The sequence below is a fragment of the Scomber scombrus genome, chromosome 3, assembly GCF_963691925.1.
Source record: "Scomber scombrus chromosome 3, fScoSco1.1, whole genome shotgun sequence".
NCBI classification, from domain to species: Eukaryota; Metazoa; Chordata; class Actinopteri; order Scombriformes; family Scombridae; genus Scomber; species Scomber scombrus.
Genome location: NC_084972.1, coordinates 33,834,280 through 33,849,940, shown reverse-complemented (window position 1 = coordinate 33,849,940; position 15,661 = coordinate 33,834,280). Strand labels below are relative to the sequence as shown.

General features: G+C 36.0%; 1 protein-coding gene across 1 annotated transcript; it reads right to left on the bottom strand.

Moving 5' to 3' along the window:
• Positions 1 to 2,573: 2,573 nt before the first annotated feature.
• map1lc3a (microtubule-associated protein 1 light chain 3 alpha) lies at positions 2,574 to 10,787 on the bottom strand. Its single transcript, XM_062415695.1, has 4 exons — positions 10,608 to 10,787; positions 5,970 to 6,025; positions 5,770 to 5,876; positions 2,574 to 3,593 (listed from the first exon to the last, which is right to left on the bottom strand). Exons 1-4 carry the CDS (start codon positions 10,645 to 10,647, stop codon positions 3,431 to 3,433), a joined length of 366 nt encoding a protein of 121 aa, XP_062271679.1. The 5' UTR covers positions 10,648 to 10,787; the 3' UTR covers positions 2,574 to 3,430.
• Positions 10,788 to 15,661: the final 4,874 nt, after the last annotated feature.

The window sequence follows — 15,661 nt, the reverse complement described above, 5'->3', positions numbered from 1 at the left end:
CGTATTACCGTTGATACAGTATAACGGTAGATTTCAGGCTTCAAGCAACCGTTATAATGATGCAGTATAACGGTTGATTATAACGGTAGATTTCAGCCTTCAAGCAACCGTTATATTGATGCAGTATAACGGTTACAGGCTTCAAGAGACCGTTGAATTGACCGTTGATGTAATATACTGTGTTGTTTAGTTTGAGTTCAATGACTAAGGTGTTATTTACCTCATCACTTACCTGATTAGTTCTGTCATATTCAGTATGTTACCCGTGAATACTTACATGTAGATCTATAAATAGAGATTAAATTGGTCCTCCTAGCCAAGATAAGCTAACTTGTATATATGACAAGCTATTCTGTATGGTTTATTAAATGTATTTCTGTATTTTTATATGTCTATTTCAGTTTCACACTTTCTTCTAATAAATCTTAACCTACTACAACACCTGCCTGTTCCTTGGAGGATATGATACAAGGGAGAGTTTAGCTAGCTGTGAATATCAATACATGACAAGAGTCACATTGGGTGCTGATTATTGAAAATTAGCTTTTGACCCAGTATCTATTCCACACCTTGTGAATGTTTACATGCAGCGAATATTCAGAAAGTTGAAGAGAGCAAATACAGGTTGCTTGAAAATAAAGTTAGTTGTTTGATCATTTGAGCTAGACATTTTTCAATCTCCTTTTAAAAGTGTAGACTTATTGTTTTGTGTGTCTTGTCTTGTACATTTTAACCATTATATCAACAAATAAGGTTAGAATACAACATTAGAGGTGTGATAGTCTGCATGAAGATTGGCCTAGAATGGAGTCACATTCCCAGCATGACTTACTGTCCCAGTCCGCCACTGATTATATCCACTGGTTAACAGACCATGTAAATAAATGGGCTCATGCACATCTCTGATCAGAACTTTATTTTTCTTCTTTCCTCTCCCATGAATCATCTCACAACCCCTCAAATTTCTCTTTTGAGGGCCCCAACCCTTAGATTGGGAACCATTGGGCTGAGGTTTTAACAGCTCCACCAAATAGTGATTTTTCCCTCTGAACTTTAAAGCCAAAAGAGGTAAATAATGAAATATTTTACAGAAGAAATGGTCCAACTTTTGGCCCTTTAAGTACATTTTTGCTAATATTTTTACTTTCTTAATGATTTTGATGCAGGACTTTAACTTGTATTGGTGTATTTTATATCAATGTTTTCCTCTGGTTAATGTCAGGTAGTAAATATGAATCACATTCTAACAAAGCAGGAAATCTAAAAGCTAGCTAGCTGTAAACATAACAGACCAGAAAAATGTTTTAAAGGCAACTTTTTTTTAATTATTATTGGCAAATGCTTTGAATAAGGTTGTAGCAATGCGTCTATGTACACCCCTCCAAACAGTGACAATGTCAGAAAGCCTAAAGAAAAAAAACACACTTTGTAATACATCTCGATTATATGATCGTTTATACGCACACTTTTTTCTGTTTGTTTCAAACATACACATACACATATTTTCAGTTTTTGGTTTGGGAAAACATCTAAAAAGACTTGTTTTTGTTCTAAATAAAACAATACGATTATATCTATATTGCGTAAAATCAATATACATTTATTAAAAAAAATTGTCAAAACATGCAAGGTTTGTAGTGCATCACATCCTTTCTTGTCTATAAAGTCTTATTAAACAAAGGCAGACATACAGATAGAGAAGAGGAGCAGATACAAAAAGAAGAAGAATTGTTATACAGTAAAACCCTAAAAAAATTCAATGCCAACTCTTTTATATTCGTATTAATTTATGTGCAAAAGAAGCTCATTCAGTTCCTACATTAAATACATTTTTTTATATATACGTCTAATGCTCGGCTCTACGCTACCATGACACACGCGGCGTTCTTACAAGCTCTCCAACACGAGGTCAAGAGGAGATGATACTTAAAGTGCAACCAGGAAGGCATCGCTGGGATCTGACTACTTCCTGGCTGCAGAATGGGATCATTTTTAGTGGCATTTCACTGCCAGAGAGAAACTTAAAAAAAACGTCCTGTAATCTCCTCCTGTTGCCGTCGCTCTGAACCAACAGCGTCAAGTTTCCAGCTTAGATAATAACTTCCTAACTTCCTAATATTCTCTCTATATTGGCGTTCGACTTTATTTCTTCTCTAAACTAGACTGTCGGAGCGGACAGAGAGTGGCGTCCCTCGTGGCTCCACTCAAATAAAACACAGCTGCCTAAAAATCTACTGAATAGGCCTTTAAAATCTGCTTCACCTGATTGGTTGTTTATGAGACATTAAATGTATATGTGATTAAATATGAGGGGGTGGGGGGGGTGTGAAGGTTGTGTAGGAAGACTCAACTCTACATGTGTGTTTGTGCTTACGGGGGCAAAAAAAGACAGCAGGTAGTGGTGGTGGTGGGTGTTATAGGTTAAAGTGTTATGATATATGATGAACTGCATTACCCACAATGCTGCTGTTCCTCATGTGTCTCTTTAAAGTGTGGAAACCTGCAGGTGGAGAGGTAGGGGGTGGTGGAGGAGTCGGTATTGCACATGTCAAATCACTGTAAATGTTATTGGATTATTTTTTTACGAGCGTTTACAGTCCCGTGTCGCCTGATTGGTCGGCTCCTCGGTAGCCAGCAGCGAGTCGGGGGCGAGCTGAGCTTCAGGCTGACAGGAAATGTACGATTAAAACAACACAAACTCAACTATGGCTAAATATCTCCAAACAAAAAGACAGTCATTAAAAAAAACTAACAACAAATGAGAGATTAAAAAAAAAATTAAAACAGCAATAAATCACTGAGTCTGTTTTTAGCTCGTTCTGCTGATGATGATGTAATGTCGAGACAGGAAATGACTAACGTGCTGCGTACGTGTCAGAGGGTTTAAACTCTTCAGCCAATCTGAGCCGAGCTGTGAGTGACATCCTGGCTGATTTCAAGTTTAGCTTCACTATTACATACTGTATATATATATATATGTGTGTGTGTGTGTTGTGTGTGTGTGTGTGTGTGTGTATGTATAGCATTAAGGATCAATCAATCAACCAATAGTTGGTTTGTCCCAGCCCTTCAAAATAAGAGACCTCAGTCAGTGTGTGGGATCAAAAGAGGGAAAACAGAAGCACTCAGAGCGAGACGCAGGACGTCCTCTGACTTTTATAGCTAGTGTTGCATTTACTGACCGATATGAAGAGGGTGCTGGACTATGACACAGAGGTTGGTTGGGGGGGGGGTCTGTCACATACACACTGACTGACTGACGGGGCTACGTGAGCCAGCAAAGCAACAAAAGTGGAGAGGATCATGGAGTTTGGTGGTTTCTGGTCGGTATACGTCTGCCCCCCCCCCAAGCACCCCCACCTCCCCCTCATCCCCCTCCTCTACCCTCTACCCCGTCCTCCCTCCTCCCTCGCCCTCCCCTTCTCCCTCCCTAGCAGCCGAAGGTCTCCTGCGAGGCGTAGACCATGTAGAGGAAGCCGTCCTCGTCTCTCTCCTGCTCGTAGATCTCAGAGATGGAAGTGGACACGGACACCATGCTGTGCTGGTTGACCAGCAGGAAGAAGGCCTGCGTGGGGTTCAGCTGCAGCCGACGCCTGCAGGGACGAGAGTAAAAGAAAGAGAAAAGAAGAGTTATGAGATGCACAGATATAAATTACGACCTGCTACAATCTTTGTTTCTGCATGTCTACCATTAAAGGAAGAGTTCACAAATTTTCAAGTGTCTTAACCATAGACTGTATATATAATGGACGTAACATCCGTGACGTCACTCATTGGTTTGTGGACTGCTGCTCGGAAGCCAATAGTATCGGATCTGAGCAGCGCCATCTTGAACACTTCCGGTGCATGCTGGGAAAAATAAAAACAGGGATTCTACTTATATGGGCATCAGGAGGAGCATGAGGCGCCCTCCTGAACCTGTGAACCAATCAACCTGTCAATCACGACGTAGCCACGCCCTAATGCATACCCTGCTTTATCGTCACATATAAAATCAGGGAGGCCAAAATGTCCCAAATGAACATCATACTGCATTGAAGAAGGCTTTAAACTAGCGATTGAGACCATAAACACATTTTGAAAACGTTTACTGAGGTTAGATATCAAGTGAGAAGTTGGTGAATTCTCCATTGACTTGTATAGAGACGGAAGTCCTTTTGACACCAAAACGGTCGCCCCCTGGTGGCCTTTTGATAGAATGCAGTTTTAAGTTACTTCCTCGTTGGCATCATTTCAGAGGACCAGAACTCCCCACCTGGTCTTAACCCAACAGTAAGAAGCCCAAATGAACAATAAGTGTGTTTTTCTTGCTGTAATGATTCCTCCTGTTCATACTGACCATTAGAAGATCCTTCATAATGTTTACAATGGAAGTGATGGATGACTAAATCCACAGTCCTCTTTCTGTGGAAACATGGATTTAAAAGTTGATCTGAAGCTAATATGAAGCTTCAGCGTCTGAATGAGTCAAATCTTCATCTTCTATGTTTCAACATTACAGTGTTTTTAGTAGCAAAGTCTTTTTGTTACTATACTTCCACCACAGCTCAACAGGGAAACACTAAGAGGGAATCTGATGCTAAAAAGACTGTAAATGTGTCAGATATCACTTGATATGACTAACTCAGACTGATGAAGCTCAATAGAAGCTGATCATCTACTTAATAATGACTGTGTGGAAACACTGTGGGTTTAGTCCTCCATCACTTTACATTGAAAACACATTTTAAGGAGATCTTTTAATAGTCAGTATGAACAGGATGAAGGATTACAGAGAGGTTCATATGGACACCTGACTGCTGCTTTAAGACACAGTAGACCCACATCTGTTAGAACATGTACTTTGTCATGCAGGGCTGATAAAATACAAGCTGACACACCTCGTCTTACATAAAGTCTGCTGGTCTAAAAAACACCAGAAGAACTGTGAAGCTTTCCTTTAAGCTTTTCTTCAGCTTCAGAACAAAACAGATGAAATCCTTCATTTGTATTTATTATGTCAGACCTTTAAGAAACTGATTTGTGCTCTCTCGGTTCTCTGTTTATCTTCCACTGTTTTTTTAAAAACTTAACATACATGTATTTTAAAGGATATGTGTGACATTCAACAAATGTTTTTAATGTTTTAAAATGTAGAAGTCACAAACAGTCACTTTTTTCTTTCACAGCGCAAAAAGGACTGACTGATTATTTATATACTAATTAATCCATTACTGTATTATGACTGAAGTTAACATATGATATATACTAAAATGGTTTATGTGAGTGATTTTGAAATATGTGAAAACTGATATTTTTGTAGAGGTTTTGGGTCCTAAACATGAACTTCCTCTTTCCTTCCTCATTTTCAAACCTCACTGTTCATTTTTAAGTCGTTGTTTTTTTGGCCCCAAACAGGAGCAACACAACATGCAGCCTCACTCTGGATCTGAGGCTTTAAATCACCAAAACAAATGACTTTATATTTGTGCTTCATCAGCGTTCGACCCTCACAGACATACATCACAGTGTTTCTGCAGGACGGGCGCATCTTAATTTCCTGCCTCGTTATTCCTCTCCTCTCCGTTTTATCCCTTTAGTTTGAAGCTGTAAACAAACTGAAGCTGCTGGTATGTTAAATATAAGCAGCAACACATGTAGCTTTAAATATATACACACACACACATACCAAACATAGCACTCAGTGAACTCAACCCGCTACTAATAACCTGCAGTGTGTGTGTGTGTGTGTGTGTGTGTGTGTGTGTGTGTGTGTGTGTGTGTGTGTACCTGATGATCTTCACCAGCTCGCTCATGTTGACGTGGTCGGGTACCAGGAACTTGGTCTTGTCCAAAACAGGCAGCTGCTTCTCTCCCTTATACCTCTCAATGATCACCTGCAGCGCACACACACACACACACACAGTAAGTCATCACACATACAGAAACATATATACATACATGTTTATTATGTTTATTAGGGATCTTACAGGGATCTTGTTGGGATGCTGCTCCCGGATCTGCTGAACCTCTTTGCACCGATCAGCTGTGAACAAACAAGAGAGACATGATTCATAAATATCATTTAAACTTTAACAAAAAAACTCCACTTTGTGGACGGAGGACAAACGTTATTCAAGACACTTTGTTTAAGAGAAATGTGTAAAATCACGCCCCTACTTCTAGTCTTATTATATTATATTTAATGTATTGTGTGTGTAACAGAAATGTGCAGCAACAGAGAAAGAAACTCAAGTAGTCTGAACACGACATTAAAAAACAATAATCATGATATTAAAAGCCAATATTGCCTCATGACACATATAATCAGTATCAGTGTTTATGTTCTTCAATTCACACTGATACTGTTTTTATTTGTTGAAGTTATATAAGCAGTGCTTTATGTGTATTTGATGCTTTTTCTTAATTCAGGTTTAATATATAAACACGTGTTTGTTTGTTTTTTCATTTATAATTATTTATAATTATTAAATTCAGTGAAGTTTGCACTGGTTTCATTTTACATCAAGTTTTACAGTTAAACTAAAATATTACAGCTTCTATCACACGGCCATCTTTGTCACATGTTTGATGTTCATGTAAATATTCTGTATATAAACAATATGTATGTATCAGTATCACAATATTTTTATTCCCTAATATTAAACCCAAAAATCCAGAATAGGTCGGGCTCTACTAATATTTAGAACAGGGGTGTTAAACATAAGGCCCATGGACCAGAAATTTTCTTAAGACATCAGTTTTTAAATAGATGGTTTATTATAGTAAAGTTAATATATATTATTTATGGTTTATTATACAATGGTTTTACTGGTTCAGCCCACCTGGACTGTATGTGGCCTTTAAACCAACAGGAGTTTAACATTTAAATGAATCAGAATATATAATTATAGTTGACTCATTATTAAAGGATGGAGCTGCTTCCCTCCTGATGATAAACCCAGTCTGGCTCTGGTTGTGTTTCCTGTCAGAAAATCCACAGGAAGTGACAAACTGCACGTTCACATGAATATTTTAAAACAGCAGCAGTGGTGGTCTGCGTTGTGTTTGGACGCAGAGGAAACGGTTTAATGATCCCTGTTACTGCTCCACCAGCCTCTGAGAAACACTCTGGTCTGTCTTCCTCGGACTCTCTGACCCTCCTCCTCCTCCTCCTCCTCTCGTCTTCTCTTAAATCATGACGGATGTTGACATGTGTGTGTTTGTGTAACTAAAGATCTCCTCTCTCTCTCTCTCTCTCCTGTCAGGTTTCAGGACTCATCAATTAATCATTTCATAGTAAATTGATCCAGAGCTGCTACTAACGATGGTTTTCACTATAAATTAATCTGCTGCTTCATTTATCGATTTATTGTTCAGTCTATTAAATTCACCAGAGAAACTTGATAAAAGCTCCTACAACAGGAAGTGACATCATTACACACAAATCACCTCATTAAAAACATAAAACCATCAATTCTTTGGCATTTTAGCTTGAAAAATCACTCAAAAATAATTAATTAATGAAAATTACAAAAATAGCTGATTAATATTCTTTTAATGAATGAATCAATTAAATCATCTAATCACTGATGATGTAAATTAATTGCCCAATTGTTTGATGATGATTTTAAGTCCAAATCGTCTGAGTTCAGCTTCTTAAATGTGAATATTTTCTGGTTTCTTTCTTCCTCTGTGATAATAAACCGAATATTTTTGCGTTGAGCACAGAACGAAACATTTTGAAGATGTCACTTTGGGCTTTTGGAAACAGTGATCGACAAAAATAATCAACAGATGAATCGACAATGTAAATAATCAACATAATAATAATAATCGTCATGTAGTTATTTTCAGGCGTGAAGAGGTGAAAGTATCCTGAATTAAACAGGAAAGAAAAGCTCAAATTAATGTAATTTTATAGAATAGAACATTTGATGAAAAGCACTTTGTGATGTTGTTTTGCTATATAAATATAAAGTTATTATATTTTTAATCATTTTGTGACTGTTTTATGGTTCAGTTAGTCTTTGGAAACAGAGATTGACTCTTTTTTAAAACCATTTTCTGGACCAAACAGCTAAATGATTAATCCATAATGAAAATAATTCCTAATTGCAGCCTCAGATTCTGTCTGTTTTATAAAACTGTCACAAAGAAACGTGTCTGTATCTTTGTGTCTCTGTGGACATATTTCACAGACTTGTAGTCATTTGTAAGTGAGTCTACTCCGCTGTGATGTTTTTTTATGTCCTCATAATGTCATACAGCACACACGCTGCCCTCTGTGAGGATCAGAATAACCTACTGCCCTATTTCAGGAAAAACAAGCTATTTTTCACAGTGGTTCAAAGCTCAGACGGCGTCGAGGACAAACGCTGAAGTGTGAATGGCTCCTTTGTTCAAGTCTGGGGGAGTTTTTTCTTCCCAGGCCTGGAGATTGGTTGGAGGAATATAGCTATATTTATTAATATATAAATTAACACATACTGAGGGTTTAGACAATTATTATTAAAACAGAAATGATGTCATTATTTGCCTCTAATCTGTTTTTAAATCTTTTTTTTACCATGAATTTAAAAGCTGGTTCTACTTTCAGAACTGGCTCTGTTATTATATATATCTGCTATTTAAAGAGAGAATATTATCCTTTTATAGATCATAAAATAATATAATACAATATAAACAGAAAATATTCACATTACTGATTACATGCAGATTGAATTTATGTAGCCTAATTCTTCCATCTCTGAACTAATCACATGTTCTCTTTGGTCTTTTATTGTTATGTAAGACGTCAGTAATGTGTGTCAGTGACAAACAGCAGAGAAACACATAATAAAGCAGGTGAACTGGTCACAACGCACCGTTTCACTGAGTCTGGTTTCAACTGTGAGGATTTATAACCAAATCAGTGAATAGACAGTGTTTCCATCTGATGTTATTTTATAGTTTCACTTTAAGAGGGACATAATGTACATTTTACTCCACTACATTATCAGATATACTTACTACAGCTGCATAAATGAGTCACCACAGATTAATTTAATTGCCAACTTTTTGCAGCCTTAATAGTTGATTTTCAGATCAATATTTTGAATTTAAGTCAATAAAAGGTCAGTTTATTAAACATGCACACATCACTAGGTCAGTATGAATTGAAATCACATTATATTTATTAACCAATTAATTGTTTGGTCAATAAAATATTATTTCCCACAGTCACAGGTGTCTTTAGATTTACAAGTATATATTTAGTATCATGAATTATGAAGAGCATTAAAATCATCATATTTTAAAGGTTTATAACATATTTTGGTATTTTGCTTTAAAAAAAAAAGAGACTAAACCAATTATAATATTATCAAAATACTGTACATAATAATGCCAATTAATATTCTGTTGATCTACTAATCGATTAATCAAATCATTGTTACAACTCTTTAAATACATGTAATGAATACATCACTGTATGTGGGGGCATTTTGCATCATAGGTAACTTTTAATACTTTAAGTATATATGTGCGGTCAATACTCATGTAGTACTTTACATAAGTAAGGAGTTCTTCAGGGTGGCAACTAGTGACGGTTTTCTTTATCTATCATTATTATTATTATTATTATCGAGTTATTTGGTTGGTACAATGTCAACAAATGGTGAAACATATCAATCAATGTCTATCAGAGCCCAACACAACATCCTAAAATGTCTTATTATGTCCACAAACCAAATATATTCAGTTTACTGTAATATAAAAATTAAGAAACCAGAAAATATTTACATTTAAGAAGCTTGAAGCAGATCATTTGGACTTTTCTTAAAACAGGACTAAAGCGATTAATTGATGATTAATCCATACTATTCAATACTTTGCAACTAATCGATTAACAGACTAGTATGTGCAGCTCCAGAGCCCTTTACCAGTGTGATATTGCTGTTTTAAATGATTAAAACATGTCAGTATTTGGAGTGTTTTTCCCTCTGTGACTGTGGTGTTGATCCAGTGAGATTATGCAATGCTCCGGACTGTGGGGCTCCTCCCTAACCAAGCACAGGGGCCGTCTCTGCTCCTCAAATTACAACATTAAATCACTGAACACGTGTACGGGGATAATGTGTCAGCACATGTTGTTTTCCTTTGAGTAAACACACAGAAATATTAACTGCTTATTGCCCCCCAGCTGTCTCCTGCTCCAGTGGGGTAAACGCTGGGCCTAGCTAGCTTTAAGGAGAGCTGATAATGTGACACTGACCCAGATGGGTTTATTTAACATTAACAGACTGATAACACACACATGTTAAAGCTTATTTAACATTAGCAGACTGATAACACACACAGGTTAAAGCTTATTTAACATTAGCAGACTGATAACACACACAGGTTAAAGGATGCTGGCTGCACGGTGACGATGTTATTTACATTTTACATCATATTTGTCTCATTAAAACAGCAGTGAAAAGCTGCTAAAAAGGGAATATTATTCTAACATGACGCTCAGCAGCTTCTGCCGTATGTTTATATTAATTTTAGGGATAAAACCGAGATTCAAACAGCTTGTTAAACATTATAAACAGCTAGAATAACAGCGACAGAGCTAGGTGGCTAACAGGCCGCTGCTTTCTTACCAAATGTCCTCCTTTGTTTGAAGGGTCTGTCGGACGGCATCTCGGTCAGCCTTACTGAACACTTATTATTACCTAAATATATATATTATATATATAATGTGTATATTTAACAGTCCAGCTGGTCTCACGGAGCCTGAACGTCCCGGTTGTCTCCGTCAGTCTGAAGCTTTAACGGCTCAAACAAAGCAACTAACCAGCTCTGACGTCACCGGCTGCATTTAAAGGGACAGTTCACCTTTTACTTTATTATGATGATGATGATGATTATTATTATTATTATTATTATTATTATTATAATTATTACTACTACTACTATTGTTGTTATTATTATTACTATTAGTAGTAGTAGTAGTAGTAGTAGTAGTAGTAGTAGTAGTAGTATTATTAGTATTATTATTATATATTATCATTATTATTATTGTTATATTATTATCATTATAATTATTACTACTACTATTGTTATTATTATTATTATCATTATTATTATTATTATTATTGCTACTACTACTATTATTATTATTATTGTCATACTATTACTATTATTATTATTATTACTACTACTATTGTTATTATTATTATTATTATTATTATTATTATATATTATCATTATTATTATTGTTATTGTTATTGTTATTGTTATTATTGTTATTATTATTATTATATATTATCATTATTATTATTATTGTTATTATTGTTATTATTATTATTATTATTATTGTTGTTATTATTATTATTATTATTATTATTATTATTATTATTATTATTATTATTGTGTAGACAAAAGCAGTCTGTATGTAAGCTTCATGAGCTTTGCCTCCCCTACCCATCACTCTAACATTAAGTTTTTCGAAAATAGTTAATTGTGTGTAACAGGCTGTTTGACCAGCAACTCTAACCTAACCTCAGAACCTGCTGCTTTACCTGGTGCTGCTGCACATGTGGTATTATATTTAAATATGATGAATATTATTTTGAGAAAAATATAAGAAAAAAGAAAAAAAAGAAGAACTGAGAAAAAAAACTGATTAATGAAAGAATACATTTTGTTTCTCACCTTTTTCAATCATAACAGTGAAGTCTTGTGTTTTCTTTCCCCTTTGCTACCTGACGTATAATATTCAGCTTTTTCCTGTTCAAACTACATCATAGTTCACAGGTCAAAGAAAGGAACTGTAGAAAGCATCGGTGCATTTTTACACAGCAGAACTGATTTCTGATGTGCTCTGTGTTACAGTCAGAATGATTGTGAATGAGTGAGTTTACAACTGTAAATGTTAAACATTTTGTGATCTGATTTAAACATAGATCTCTGGATCATTTTTATAATGTACTTTTTTGTACTGTTTTTTGTTCTGTAATTTCAAAGTATGTGTAATTATCTTTGGACTTTTCTATTCCTATGTTCATGCACGTAGAGCTCAGAAATAACATAATAACATTCATAAAACAGTTATAAAGTCTGTAACAGGTCAATTAACATGGGAAAAAAGAATGATAGAGAAAAAGTCTTAATAAGGTGAAAACAACACTGGTGCACCAGTCATCTGCTGCCTCACCTCTTAATTTGTATTTGATTCTTAATACAATAAACATTGTGCTCAGCCTGTAACTTCTTACTTCCCATACTGATGCAGTACATCTCTTTGAACTCATGGTAGTGTATTCAGTGTCTCAACCAGGCGGGGAGTTCTGGTCCTCTGAAATGAGGCCAACACGGAAGTAACTTAAAACTGCATTCTATAAAAAGGCCACCAGGGGGCGACCGTTTTGGTGTCAAAAAGACTTCCGTCTCTATACAAGTCAATGGAGAATTCACCAACTTCTCACTTGATATCTAATCTCAGTAAACGTTTTCAAAATGTGTTTATGGTCTCAATCGCTAGTTTAAAGCCTTCTTCAATGCAGTATGATGTTCATTTGGGACATTTTGGCCTCCCTGATTTTATATTTGACGATAAAGCAGGGTATGCATTAGGGCGTGGCTACGTCGTGATTGACAGGTTGATTGGTTCACAGGTTCAGGAGGGCGCCTCATGCTCCTCCTGATGCCCATATAAGTAGAATCCGTGTTTTTTTTACGCAGCATGCACCTGAAATTTTCAAAATAGCGCTGCTCAGATCCGAAACTATTCGCCTCCAAGCAGCAGTCCACAAACCAATGGGTGACGTCACGGATGTTACGTCCATTTGATATACAGTCTATGGTCTCAACCAGGCGGGGAGTTCCGGTCCTCTGAAATGATGCCAACACGGAAGTAACTTAAAACTGCATTCTATCAAAAGGCCACCAGGGGGCGACCGTTTGACCGTGGTGTCAAAAGGAGATCCGTCTCTATACAAGTCAATGGAGAATTCACCAACTTCTCACTTGATTTCTAACCTCAGTAAACGTTTTCAAAATGTGTTTATGGTCTCAATCGCTAGTTTAAAGCCTTCTTCAATGCAGTATGATGTTCATTTGTGAAATGTTGCCCTCCCTGATTTTATATTTGACGATAAAGTCTATGGTCTCAACATGCACTACAAGTGTGAAGAGATGCATCACACCAAATGTCACATATAAGTACTGTGCAAAAGTCTCAGGCCACCACCATCATACAAACAAAAAATACAGGAACTATGTACACAACATTTAACATTAATTATTAAATATTATTATTAATTGAGGCTCCATTCCATTTAGGTTTAAGAGAGCCAGGTTCCTGCTATTGCTCCAGTGTAAGAGGAGGTCTGAATACTTTCACACTTTAGCCTATAGAAGCTGTTTTCTTTTCTGTTTTCAATACTGCATACACATTTCCTGTATTTTCTGGTTGTATTCTAATAAAGAGAGACTGAGTAATAATTATATATGTTCATTATAGCATTGCTAAAACAACTTATCTAATGGTGGCCTAAGACTTTAGCACAGTACTGTATATCTGTGGACTATAAGGAAAGTGATGAGGGACTTTGAGGTGTGTCAGCTGATAAAGATGATGTAGAAATGTGAGATTTTTAACTGAATTTGACAGATTTTCCTGCAATTTACAGATAAACACACAGTCCTCTCTGATAAGTCTTAGGCCTCCGTTAGATTAGTTGTTTTATCAATGCTATAATGACCATATATAATTATTACTCTGTCTCTTTATTAGAATACAACCAGAAAATACAGGAAATGTGTGTAAGTATTCAGACCTCCTCTTAAACTGGAGTAACAGCAGAAACCTGGCTCTCTTAATTAATAATAATATTTAATAATTAATGTTAACTGTTGTGTACATAGTTCCTGAATTTTCTGTTTGTATGATGTTGGTGGCCTGAGACCTTTGCACAGTACTGTATGTCCTGTCTTTTCTTTTTCGACCCTTAAAGACAACAAGATGATAAAAATGTGTCTTCTCTCTTAAATTACTAAAAGTCCAGAACACTAATCTCTTATTCTTTCTACATGCTCACATTAAAAACTTGGTCGTCACATACGCCTATACTGTCACTTGGCTCCTCATGCATATTCATAATAATAAAATGACAAAGGAAATCAGCTCCTTTAATTTAAGCGTGATATCTGACTTCTGCTTACAGACCACAAAGGACCAGCTTCTTAACAGACAACGCCCTTCTCTGTTGTAAGTAAAACAGTTTATTGATATGATTTTTACATGTTGTGTACATTATTTAATGTGTTTTATTGTCTCTAAAGCCTCACAGAGAGATGAGAGGAGCAGGTATGAGTTTAACAGCAGCAGCGAGTGGATTGGTGGTCTTTCTTCTCTCTGTGTCAGGTACTGTATATCTACATTTACATTGTAGGACACTTAGGTTTGATGTATGTGTGATGCAGTATGATGAATAACTTTAATGGTAATGGTAAAAAATTATGTCTGTATTCACTGCTGAATACTGTAATAATATTGTATTAAGATGTACAGCTGTGTCTGTGTCATGAGTTATGGGGGTCAGGCCTGGCTGATATGTTTCCTCCATAGATTTTAAGAATCGTATATTTGTATACATGCATATGAATATATTCATGTTTCTATGATGGTACAACAATGCACTCAGAATTTCCTCTTATCATGATGTTTTTAATCTGTTCATTTCTACACTCTGTACTGATGAGCTGGACAATTGTAGCTGTTACAACTAACAGTTGCTCCTCCCTGTGAAAACACATTGACACCTATTTTATTTTAGCCGCTCTCAGTAGTTTCCACACTTCATGTTCTGCATTTCTTTCTCATTTTCACACTTAGCTGAGCAGCAACTTGACCAAAGAACAAACAGAGAGGAAACTAATACAGACAAACACAGGCTATTTAATGATTCAGATTGTTCTCTTCCTGTTCAGTAAAACCACATTAATGTTCACAGCTTTAATACATTCTTGTTCCTTCACTGCACCTTCACACTGTACGATGATCTGTCTCAGTGCAGAGATGAACTGTAAACAGCATCTAAAACTGTTTTTTGTACTGTAAATTCAAAGTATGTGTAATTATCTTTGGACTTTTCTATTCCTATGTTCATGCAGGCATAGCTCAGAAATAAAATTCATAAAACAGTTATAAAGTCTGTAAAAGGTCAATTAACATGGGAAAAAAGAATGATACAGAAAAAGTCTTAATAAGGTGAAAACAACCACTGGTGTACCACTCATCTCCTGCTTTACCTCTCAAAAAGTTTAATTTTTTACTAATTTTATGTTTGTAAAGTAAAAACTTGCAGAATGAAAGGACTAAAGCTGAAACACTCAGTATAACAAATGACAAAATATGATAATCAACTGATAAAATACTGTATTTTAGTTCAGTTCTACTTAGATTGATGCACAATGAGGAGCTTCAAATGACAAGAACTGAAGATCATATTGGTGCCATGATCCATTTGGTCTTGTTCACTGAATCTTAACATGTTATAAATGTGATTGTGGTTTCTGATGTGCTCTGTGTTACAGTGGTACAGGCTCAGGATGACTGGGCAGTGACTTACACTTCTACTCACATCTGTGCCTTAAAAGGATCAACAGTGGACATACGCTGCACCTACAGATACCCATCCAGGATAAATAA

Coding starts and splice junctions, on each gene's coding strand:
- map1lc3a (XM_062415695.1), bottom strand. CDS start 10,647: ATGCCGTCCGACAGACCCTTCAAACAAAGGAGGACATTTG. Junction 6,026..10,607: donor CAAACAAAGGAGGACATTTG/GTAAGAAAGCAG, acceptor GTTTGTTCACAG/CTGATCGGTGCAAAGAGGTT. Junction 5,877..5,969: donor AGCATCCCAACAAGATCCCT/GTAAGATCCCTA, acceptor TGTGCGCTGCAG/GTGATCATTGAGAGGTATAA.